The 12541-nt window shown below is 33.1% G+C and overlaps 1 protein-coding gene across 2 annotated transcripts; it reads right to left on the bottom strand.

Moving 5' to 3' along the window:
• Positions 1 to 4264: 4264 nt before the first annotated feature.
• LOC106755157 (AP2-like ethylene-responsive transcription factor AIL6) lies at positions 4265 to 9517 on the bottom strand. Of its 2 annotated transcripts, none has more exons than XM_022778166.1 (10): positions 9232 to 9517; positions 8993 to 9116; positions 8313 to 8742; positions 7944 to 8026; positions 6489 to 6497; positions 6306 to 6394; positions 5759 to 5832; positions 5628 to 5678; positions 5450 to 5526; positions 4265 to 5085 (listed from the first exon to the last, which is right to left on the bottom strand). In XM_022778166.1, the coding sequence occupies exons 2-10, from the start codon at positions 9099 to 9101 to the stop codon at positions 4643 to 4645; spliced, it is 1365 nt and encodes a 454-aa protein (XP_022633887.1). In that variant the 5' UTR covers positions 9102 to 9116; positions 9232 to 9517; the 3' UTR covers positions 4265 to 4642. The 2 variants fall into 2 exon arrangements, with proteins under 2 accessions (XP_022633887.1, XP_014492748.1); XM_014637262.2 differs by having other exon boundaries at positions 8993 to 9121; positions 9232 to 9516.
• Positions 9518 to 12541: the final 3024 nt, after the last annotated feature.

Raw genomic sequence — 12541 nt, 5'->3', positions numbered from 1 at the left:
TTTGTCAATTGAATCAACTTTATTTTGCATGTTAATATTTTTGTTCTCAAATCCAATTTATTAATTTTTATTTTCAAGTCTTATTATTTTAATTCACATGAATGAGGAAGCCTTTCGAGTCTCTTGGGAAAACGATACTTGGTCTTACCATTTATATTACTTGTACGATTTGGTACGCTTGCCAATTTGTGAACACACACCAAACAGAACAAAAGGGAGTGAACTAGACTCAGCACTTCTCGCACAGCGCACAAGGATCGCATAGCGAGACCAAAGTGATTCGCATAGTGAACCCAAGCTCGCCTTGCGAATTAACTTGGCGGATGATGGGTGTCGCACCCCATGCAAAATTTAATGTGCATAAAAGAATGCAGTATAGACTAGGAAGTGACTCCTAGGTCGTCTCTGAAAGACCAACTGCGGTTCAGAATCAGGTCAATCACGAAGTAGGGGGTTTGTGAGGTTTTGTGAATGTAGACGAATAAAATTAAATTACGAATGCAAACAGAAATGCAAACACCGATGTAAAAACGGTTTCAAAGACAGAATGGAAACGGTTGGTCATTAACTTAATTACAACGTTTTCAATCACAGATCAACAAAATAAAGTTGCGACTCAAACCTCTAATCCAACACAGCTAACCAACTAAGTGAAGGCTAATCATGTTTTCATAAAAGCGAACTAAGTGAACGCAATGTTAACATCAAATCTAATTTACACCATGCAGTTTCATCAACTAAGAGAAGACTCAACACCAACTGGGAACCTAAGTTTATACCCAATTTCAAGTGCAAATACAGATTTCATATTAACCAAGTCAGAGTGGCAAATACAATTACAGTCCAGAAATCTCAAGGAAACATTACAATATCGCTAATGACCAACCCGACTAACTTAAGCTATCATGACAATTAAATTAACATGACCAAACACATGAGACAACATTAAAACAAATTTAAATACTAGACATCCACACTGCTATAAACAACTATCTAGCACAGTTAAATTAATTTAAATGCAAAACTAAATTAAAAAGATGAAAAGCACTTAAACATGTTAAGTAAATATTTAAAAGCAAAATAAATAAGCAAACATAAAAAAATAAAAAAAATAAAGGTGTGCGGCTGCTTGCTTCTCTCCAAGAGTTTAAAAAATCCATCACCGTGTGCTTGCTTCATTTCTCTAATTGAAATTCCAAGCCTTGCTCCAGCGTCGTTCAGCGTGCACAATCCCAAAAAAAATAACCTAATCTTACCTCATGAAGCACCGTAACAAGCATTCCAAAAGAAAAGAAAATGAATTCAAAATCACTGTAGTGCTTCCAAGTGAGTTGTGTGCTTCCTTAAATGAAACTTCAATCAAAAGTTGTATGAAACAAATTGAAAGCAGCGTATTCAATGTTCACACTTTTCTAAATCAAATAAAATGGAATGTGCTCATGGAAATGAATGTCCATTCCAACTAAATTAAAATGCACTTTTCATTCAAAGATAGCTTCATAAATGAGTGCAGCGGCCGGTGCCCATTCTTCATTCAATAAAAAAAATCATTCAAAGAAACAAAACTAAATTGAAAACGTGTTACAGCGTGTTGTTCTACTCTCGGTGGCAGCTGCCTTCTTCAATCACTGTGCTGCTTGCTTTCTAATAGAAAACGTAAGCAAAAAAAAAAAAGAAAAACTAAATTGCAGCTTCATCCAAAAGAAAATAAAAGTGCAGATCTAAATGCACTGGTAGTGAAACAAAAACGCAAAGATGAATTCAAGCAAAAAACTTTAAAACAGAATTGGAATTGATAAGTAACTTTAAACAGCAAAATGGAAAGCCAAATTCATTGCAGCAAATCATAAAAGCATCAACGAAAATTTCAACAACAAAAGATTTGATGACCAACAACAGCTCCAAATGCTAGCCAAAATCAGCGTTTGTAAGAAAATGAAAATGAAAGTGCTTATTCCATTCATCCAAAATCCATAGTTCAAAGAAGAAAACTCCGTAAAAAAAATGTTCAAACTCAAATTGCCTCCTAAAGTGTGTGTGGCAACAGCTATCAACGTGGAGCTCTTTCCATTCATCCAGAATCCCATACCATAAACATGTTCCCAATTCTCTGCAAAACGTTTTCAGCACTTCTCCAATCTGCCGAGAGTGAGCCAAAATGAGGTGGGGTCCACCCTAAAAAAATAAACCTAGGTCATGTGCCAAGTGTCCTACGATTTTGGGCCCCTCATAATTTTTTAACAATGGCCCAATGTGCAAAAGTTTGTCCAAAAAGTTTAAACAATTAAATTACGATATAACTAAATTTAAAATGTCTAATTGGAGAGTCTTGAATTAATTTGTCTCCATCCCAATGTTCCAAAATATATCTCCAAAATTTTCCCTGCAATTACAAATGCAAATAATTAGCTCAGAATATTCAAATTAATTAAAATAGAATTTCCGGTCAAATTAAGCACAATTAACAGATACGGGAAAATACCGGACATTTAAGCACAATTCCCTGATTAATTCTAGCACAATAAACTAAGTGAAATCAATAAAATATCGACTCATTAGTGGAGGTGACAGACTTTAGGTCTCTCGCATAGCGTAGCCAGGTTGCTCAACGAGAAATCCTCGACAGAAACCACCTTCCCTAAAAGCTCGATACGCGCACCACTCACACTTTGAATTAATTTGGTAGAGACTCTAGGCCAGCCCTAGTCGCATAGCGATAGGATTCGCTATGCGAATCCACTAGGCAGAGAGCAGTACTCCCTGGTCATTCACAGAGCGCACCTGCTCGCACAACGAATGACCTAAGGTAGAGAGCACTCCCCTGCATGGACTCGCTATACGAAACAATTCGCATAGCGAGTCTGCATAATCTACAGAATGCCCAATCGGCAGATTATGCCCACTCACATCCCCTTTTTCCAATTCTAGTCCTTTTCCCTAGATTCTAAGACCCCTAATTCGTGATATAAGCCTAATTTCACTTGTTAAATTGAATCCAACCATTCCTATATTGATTTTTAAAGTGATTAAGATCAAATTTCATCCATAAAACACTAATCTCCACGGCTTGGGAGCTCCAATTCTATTTTACCAGTTCTAACACTTTTTAGTTCAGTTTTATGTGTCTAACAAATCACAATGGACCTGTCTAAACTGTCCAAACCTTCCAAAAACATCCTAGACCCCATTTTCCCGAATTCACTACCCCACTTCCTTTAGGCTAACCTGAAACACTACTCTAGTACCTGATTTCCCATCTAAAGAAGACTACCATAGAGATTTTATCTCCAAGCACTTCTTATATTCAATTACAGCCATTGATTTCACAAAAATCACTTCATAACATCACATTTCAGTTATAGTTTTATCAGTTCCAAAGCTCAACATGTACAACACAATATCCTGAAAACCTAACATGCAATCCTAACATCAAAACAATTCAAATTTCAACACACATACACACCATAAATCAATTTAAAGAAAATCAATGGCTCACTTAATTATAAGTTTTATTTTTAATAAAAGAAAATTATAATTTTTTTAATTTTAATCTAAATAAATTTCACTCTAAAATGATGTTAAACTCCAAAAACAATTCAAAATAAATAAAAAAAAAAACATTATACAATCCAAGTTAAATCCAAAAATAAACGTAAAAGACGAACAAATAAATTTTGAATATTGATAATTTTTGCATCACTTATCCATTTAAAATATTATAATCTTAAATTGATAAATTTATAATATTTTTCTCACTTGAAACATTTTTTTATAATAAAAAAATACTAACTGATAATATAAAATAATAAATAATTAAATTAAATTATGTGAATTGGTGAAATAACTTAACTCATCAGATATTCAACTTAAATGATCTGGATTTTAAGTGAATCATATTTTTTCAACGCAACCTGATTCAATCCACTGGTGAACGAGGTTGGCTAATAGATTAGATCTCATTTTTATAAGACTATTTGACAATACTAGCTGATAATGATGTATTTCAACCGTGAAGTTATATTTTAACTTCTCCATACAATTGTAGTCCTCCAAACTTCAATCAAAAGCTGACTTTTTTTTTCATTTATATAAACTACCTAAATCACTTGAAATATTAAAATATACATTTCAAATTAGAAAGGCAATTTCAAGAAGACAAACCAAAATAATGGGAAAAAAAACATTTTACTCAGAAATATCTTTAAAAACCTTTTTGAAGCATACACGAAATACAGATTTTACGAAAAATATTAAAGATAATCACTAAGCAGAATAGTTCGAAATATAATAACGGTCCACAAACTTCGCAGTTGCATGAGTTATTTAGTTCGTACAAGAAATGCAGAAAATCTGAATCAAGTTGGGAGAAGAAAAAATAAAGTATTTATTACGCTGCTGCAAGTTATCAAGCCATTAGAAAGCTTTGTCCAAAGCTTGAAAATGCCCCACTCAATATTCCTCATCTTTGAGTTGAGAGACGCTGCTGACACAATCCACTCCCTATAGTTCCTTTCACCAGGATTTGGTAATTTTTCATTCTTCTCAGCAAAAGGGCCAGACCCAGAAATATTTTGTGCTAAGGTGCACCATCTTTGGAATTGTCAGAAGAACAGAAAATGAGGTAGTTCATCATTTCAGCAACTTAAAAGGATTGAGGAGGCCATAAAAAGAACCCAGGAACAGCAGGTGGTGGTGGAAGGATAGTCAGTGCAGTTGCATTGGTCACAATTGCATCAGACTTTTGTACTGAGCTACTTCCACTGTTGGAATGATGAAACTGGTGGAAAAGGTTTTGTGGGTACGCGTTTGCAGAATCATAAGGTATAGATGCAACTGGCTGAATGGCAGAGAAATTGATAGTGCTACTCTCGTTTGTGCCCTCAGGTTGTTCATCAGTAACACTAACTTTCTTCTCCGACTCTGGGGAGGAAAGCTTCAATCGTTTTGCCACCCCACCAACTGGAAGAGAGCTATTCAATATATTCTCCACATCATATCTGCTCATCTCAAAATTTGTTACGGCGCTTGCACCTCTGAACTTTATGGCTGCAATATCATATGCCTCAGCTGCTTCCTCTTCAGTCGCTGCAACAATGCAACAACAAAAACTATTCAACTTCCAGAACAACAAAAACGAACATTACAGAACACGTAAGTAACAAGAGTTGTTTCAACTTTCGAGTCAGGCCTGTTAACCACTGTTCAACATTGTTAGCATTACTCTCTACTACTATGAATCAAAACTTTGACAACTTAATTTTTTAACATAATATTATGTCACGGGCTCAAACTATACGATCCGTGAGTTTGGAAACACAGTAGAAACGTGAAAATCACAGTGAATTCATGATGCCAAACAGCCCAGATGTCATTTGTGAAACATGATATTGAACCATAATCCATTAAACATTTCCAATCACTGTTGAAACAAGATAGGGTATAAACTTGCCAAATGTTCCCAGATATAGATCCTTGTTTCCAGCAACTCGGCCGATTCTTGCTTGCCATCTACCCTGTTGATGATGCCTGAAAGTTCAAAAAAGTTAAAGCATAAGAGAAACAGGGAATATAACAAGGTAGTACTAGTACGTCAATAGTGTCATAAGTTTTGATTTTAATGCACGAACCTCGTAACACCCCTGTATGCGGAAGCTCCCCTTGAAAACCCACTACTTTTCCTGCAAGGAAACCGGTGCAATTTTAGTTCCAGGATAGAAATATTGTGCTAAATATGTTTAACTGGGAAGTGTGCGCAAACCTTCGCAGTGATGCAATGAATTCTTGCTTTCCTGTATGTTTCATCTCCTCCAATTCCTTTGTATAATTGGAAATCTGAGACATTGGACGATAAAAAAACATGCTAAGCGCTAAAGATCCAATACGATTCCTATTTCTACATTTCAAGTGTCACCAATATAAATCTATAAAGCTTTGTATTTGAGACATATAATACAAAAACTAAGTGTTTGACAATAATATCCATGCTAAATCCTTGCGCTGAGGTTCCTGCAAGATTCTACTTATTGTTGACCAGTTCAACTTTGCTGAGACCATTCATTTACGCAGATCATTAGCCTCCACTAATGAATGTTTCTCTGATACCATGGGTGACCAAGTTTGATTTTAACTAGTATCAAGTGAAGCATAATACACGATCTTGAAGTGTGAACTAAAATCATTCCCTCAGCAGAATTTCCTTCGCTCTTTAACCCCGTTTCAATACTTTCAACTCAACTATATACGTACGATTTCATGCACATAACTAATGGAGATCTGAACAGAATATTATTAGAAGTGACCATTACAGGAAAGTTGGTGGTTGCTGTTGGTCCCCAGTACTTGATAGCTGCTAAATCATACGCTCTAGCAGCCTTTTCTTCCTTGTCATATCCACCTAATAATACATACAAACACAACAATTTATCATCTCTTATACAGTATTAACTTTAAAATAAGTTGGGAAATAACCAAAGATAAACATTTCTTACCCAAGTACACTGTAGAAACAGTCAAAGGACGTGCGACACAGCGATGAAGTGCGCAATGCCACATTCCATGCAAAGAAACAGCAATGAAAAAGACATGAAAAATCAAATTTAACCTTATGGAACGGTCAAAATATTCAGGTAAAAAACTACTTTTCTTAGCAAAAATGTAAACGACCAAAGGAAAAGTGATGAAATGCATGCAATAGCGCCTGCACGCAAGTTACTTTAATATTTTTACCCTCCTTTTCTCACTTTTCTTTGGTTCCCATTTTAGCCAAAAGATAATACACGATATGCCATCCATCTGCGATGCCCGTCTTTTCTAATAGCAGACAGACACCGAAGGACCCCATCAAGGTTTAATAGTAGCAAAAAGTTATAAGAACCGATTGATGTGATTTTCAAAATTTTGACTCCACACAAAAGCTTAATAATCCACTAGAGCCAAATAAAACCAGGCCAAAAGGAAATGTCAAATTGCCTATTATAATGAGGAGACAAAATGCCTTTAATTTCCCTTTTCTTGCAAAAGTGATTATTGTTATTATAAGATATTAGCAGTTATACATGTAATTTAAGACTGCAAAAACATCCAAGAATCCGATAAATCCCGTGAATTTGTTTCAGAATCTAGACGACATTATTATTTGCGGGCCCAGACACTGTAAAAAACCTTTCAGCCAAACATGGGACTCCCTCCACATTCATGTAAGTGCAAATTTCAATACAGTGAGCGAGAAATGATGTTGTGGTCAAACCCAGCTTTCCTGGCGAATTGAAAGCAAAAGCAAAAGTTAAAGCCAAACTCAGAATGAGAGAGGGTCTCTCATATTTGGACGCGTCCCTTCCAAACCACCACTACGGAACACAAACAATGCTCTAATTTTTTTTAAGTCTAAATGTATTATAGCAATTTTAACGTAAATAAACGAATTTAAAAGTTTCAACGTCCATTTCAATTTACTAAAATCAAATTTTAAACAAAATACGAAAGCAGAGGCATTCCCGCAAACAGGTCCCGAACAGGAGAGAGATTATCCATGAAAAATGGCGGCACATTGGATCAAATCAACTGAGAGATATTGCAGACCCCACCCACGCACAGTGACAAAACGGCGGCACATCGCATCAGAGTAAATCTCATGCTTTATTTTTAGAACAGAAAAAAAAAATTGTACAGGAAAAAATTTCTAAAAATGAAATAGAAATTTTCTTTCTATTTTGAAAATTTGAACAAGAAGACGCAAGTAGGAAATACTTAGTACATGGGTACACATAATAAACATTAATTTAACTGCACTTTGAAATGCATGCAACCCTCTTTTTCTGCACTACAGTGAATTTCCCTATTTATTTCCTTTTGTATTGCTCGGATTTTCAAAGTTGATAATAAAAACATTTAAAAAAAAAAAGTCGAAAACAATCCAAATGAAGAGATAATAGAGAGAGAAGAACCTTGACGCCCCTTCCTGGCCTGACCCTCTCGTCTACAGCTGTTATCCCATAGATGCGCTTCATATCTACCCGTCCATCGGTGTCTGCAGTGAACATTCCCAAATATACAAATTAATAACAGTAATACAAAAGGCCCTTGAAAACATGCCAATTTCATCACGCCCTTGACCAAATTTCAATAAATGACAACTGAACCCTCGACTAGCCAGACTGGTTCATTAATTTAAGACAAAAAAGGAGCTTTGCAACGATATAATAATCATAATAATGATAATAAAAATAACACTGAACAGATTCACCATAAAAAAAAATAATAATAATAATAAACAAAAAGATTGAAGGGTTGATGGTGGTGTATCGTTTTCCTACCTTGTGACCCCTCTGTATATTGAAGTTCTCTGGCCAATAGTATGAGAAACCTTCTTAGGTGTAGCAAACTCCACCGCAATGATGGCTTTGTCATGTGCAGCAGCATCACATAAAGACAAAGCTCCTTTGCTTGACTCTCCTGAGTGGGCACCTAAATCAGCTGGTGCAACCCGAGTGGTCTTGTCTGAGACCGAGTCATCCAACTCAGAGCTCGAGTTGGTACCCGAGAATGCTTGAAACCCTGGAATCGCGTTCAGATCTTGCTGGTCGCCGAAGTAAACAGAGGCAGAGCCATGGTCGTAAATTTGGGTCAGCGAAGAATCGTCTTGTTGCGTCTCAGTTTGGTTCTCAAAAAAATCTTCCGCTTTCGGCACCAGTAGTGGCTGGTTTTCACTCTCGGAATCCATTAATCCCTTGGAATTTGTCCACTCTGCAAAAAATAAATCCCAGTAAAAAAATATAATAATCATTCACATGTGTATATATGTACAGAAGGAAGAACAAGCTTGCCACCCTGAATGTTGAAAATATTGTGAATAACCAAGCGAGAAATGAAATTGGAGATTGTGCAGGATAAATAGGAAGGGGTTGACGTGGGTGAGTGTGGTGGGTTGTGAAGAACCCTTCTATTCCAAAAGAGTAAACGCATAAAGAAGAGTGATTTAGAGAAGTGGCGTTACCATTGGTAGCATAAAAGTTATCGAGCATGCAGTGAGAGGAAGAGTCCGGGGATCTGAGCATTTCCATGGGAGTCAACGAAAACGTAAGCCAATTTGTGGCACCGGCCATGGGTTTTGTGTGTCGCTACACTTAGACCAGATCAGAAAAACAAGGACAGTTTCAGAAACGGGTTTTCTGCCGAAAGAAACAAATGACCGAACAAACAAACAAACAAGCGCAACCCCGAAACTGAAATCACCTCTCTCCAGTCACAGCTGAAGGCGTTGCACTGTGTATTTTTGTGTGTTTGTGAGAGCGATAGACAGAGCTATTCCAGCCCCACCATGCTGATAGTACTATCAAACATAAATAGATGAAAGGAAAGAAAATAAAAGAAGGTGTTAGGGTGGGTGATGGGTTAGAATGAAATTGGCGAAGAATGCATGCAAGAACAGTTTGTTGGATCAAAAAAGACTTTTTAATAAAGAGAGAGAAAACAAGCTTCGATGGGAAGATGATTTGAGTGGAAAGAGCAAGGTGTTGGGTTATAAGGGGTGGGTTTAGCGGTCTCGGCTGTCAAAAGAGAGATTTTCACATACAAAATTTAAAAAATCAGTTTCAATTTGAAAAAAACTTGTGGGCAAGTCTTTCTTTTTTATTTTTCTCTTATTTTCTTTTTATTATTAGTATTATTGTCCTTAACCGAAGAAAATTGTCTGAAAAGAAAGAAGGTTACCATAGATGCGGGCTGCCAAAAAATTGAAGAATTTGGCAGGGTTCCTAAGGAAGTTACCAAAATAGCCTCACTTTTTATATAAAAATAATTATTAAATAGGGAAAAACTATTCGTTTTAGTCGCACACATGTCTTGCATGCAGATGCGACTCTTTGTTTACACTCTTTCAGAAATGATTCTATTACCATGAATGGGTTACCATAATATCAGTAAACAAATAAAAAGTTTAAGGTTTAATTATCAACTTGTTCTCTTAAAAAAAAAGTATCAACTTGTTATTATAATGTAAAAAAAATCATAATTTTTTTTTATACTTCTGTCAATTTAATTGTAATTTTCTGCGGAGATAAAGACATATAAGATCAATATATATATTTCCTGAAAAGCTGAATATTTCTTTAATATTTGAATTTTGTATGCTTTTCTTACACCTCTAGTTTTGTTACATTTATTCGTGCTCTCAAACTTCACGGACTCTTCTTACATTCAAGTCATTAAATGTTCATATAAGATTTTAACTTTATTGAAAATGACCTGAAGGTTGTGAAAGACGATTTCGTCCTAGAAAAATGATTTCGTTCTATAAAAGTCATCATGTCCGTGGTTAAATTTGCTGAATAAATGACGATTTTGCCTAAAATGAATTATTAATATAATTACACTTAATCAAATTAACCATAAATTAAATTAATCAAACTAGTGAGGCGTAGTGGGATATCTGCAACACTGAAGTCGCACTTGTATGGGATAATTTCAGATCTTAACATATAACAACTTTTGTATTAATTAAATCATTTTTGGCTTTGAAGACTGATGATAAATAAGTCGAATTGAAGTCGTTTTAGCGAATTTATATTTATTATAAATTCGGGTATGGAATTAGAACTTGAGTATGGTAGTTTTCTTTTTTTTTTTCAAAAATTTGTAAAATTTATATTAGATTATTTGATATTCATAATTAACAATTATAATTTTCAATTCTTTGAAAAAATTAAACATACAAGTTAAAATAATAAAGCCATATGTAAGAATTTTAAAAACAAAAATAATTACACTGTTATATGTAAATACGATTTAAATTTAAATTTAATTATATTGGATTCATCGCATATAAAAATAATTTCAACTCAAAATCAATTTAATTAAAATCATCGTACCAATACACAATTTCAATTCAACTTACTTTTTGATATAAGTCATCATATTCATGATAATTTTAGTTAAAATTATTTTCAAATAAATTCTTACTCCAAACAATGGTTTTAGTTGAAATTATTTTCAAATACATTACAAGCGTACGTAATTTATTTTCAAGAAAGTCATTAATATCTAATACCACTTAATTTTGGAAGAAGTCACCAACACTTAAACGATTTCACCTTAATCAAAAAAATTTAAATACATGATAAAATAAATTGTGCATCTGAAACACCACTTAACACTTTAGATATTTAAGAAAAAATAAATAAAAGTGTAATCTCAAAATCAAATTAACTCACTTTCCTAAAAGTAAAAACCACAATTTATACTGCTGAACTTTTACCTTTTCATATACCTAATTGATGTTGCAATCACTTAATAACCTTAAGTTAATCTGAAGTTATTAATCTAACTATAGCATTTGTTAATGACTAGACTAAGGTCATCAACTCTAGTCGATGCATTGTTTGGGAAAAAGGTAATCTTTGATGTTTCTGGGTTGTGTTCCACCATAATTTTTTATGTAAAAAAATGATAACTCTTGGTCCCAAGAAGTAATAATTTTCTGGTATGGTACACACTATTTTTAAATTATTTTTGTCATTAATACTTTTATCTTTTTTAATTGTTTGTCAATATAACCGCTTTATTTTTAATAAATATTATTTTAATATAAAAATAATTAATGCAAAAATTAATTATGGATTAAACTTTTAAAAGCCCATTAACATGGTTTTTAATTTGAATCTAAATAAAAAAGGGAAAATAACTCTTAGTTGCAAACTTTATTTTAAAATTCAACGCTAAATATAGAACTCCCCATAAAAATATCACATATTGTACAATCAGTTAAAATTTTTTTTTCTATCCATTTATTAAGTTCAATTTAACTCTTTATTTTAAAATGGTTTAGTTTGATTCTTATCTAACGTAAACCAAATCAGTGACTTTAAATGAGGATGTATGATTATGTTGTTTACACTCTATACATAATAGAAAATACAACCCACTCTACAATAATTCAATATCTTTTATAGGTTACAATTTTATTTTTTATTCCTTAAAGATTTATAAAAACTAAGTTACATAAATATTTAAATAAAATCATAATATTATATAATATTAAAAACTTAAAACAATTAATATTAATTTTACTAGTTACACATTATATTATATTATGTTAAATTAAAACCGATTAAACAACTATATTTAAATGATAATAATTATTAATTTTATTTTTCTTAGTAACCCAAAACCTTCATAAATTTATATTTTATAATATATTTTTAAATAAAAACACCAAACTAAACCAGTGAAATTTTTAAATTTTACAATTTTAAATTTAAAATTTTAATTTACTTTTTAAAATTAAAATATATAAAATATTAAATTTTTAATTTAAAACAATGAAATGTTTTCCTTTCCGTACATATTTTGTATTCATATTTTATCTTTAATTATATTTTTAAATTAAAAGGTATAAACCGATCATGTATATTATAATTAATCACATACCAACATTATAATGAACTATATATCACCAACATTTTGTTAATAAGTATAAACATATGTGTTAGAAGTAAGTTGTCACTACGTCATAATAAATTTTAAAACACTAAATTTTTATTAACAA

Source organism: Vigna radiata, unplaced genomic scaffold, assembly GCF_000741045.1.
Source record: "Vigna radiata var. radiata cultivar VC1973A unplaced genomic scaffold, Vradiata_ver6 scaffold_265, whole genome shotgun sequence".
Taxonomy (NCBI): Eukaryota; Viridiplantae; Streptophyta; class Magnoliopsida; order Fabales; family Fabaceae; genus Vigna; species Vigna radiata.
The sequence above is the reverse complement of the archived record's forward strand: the minus strand, read 5'-3'. Positions and strand labels throughout refer to the sequence as shown.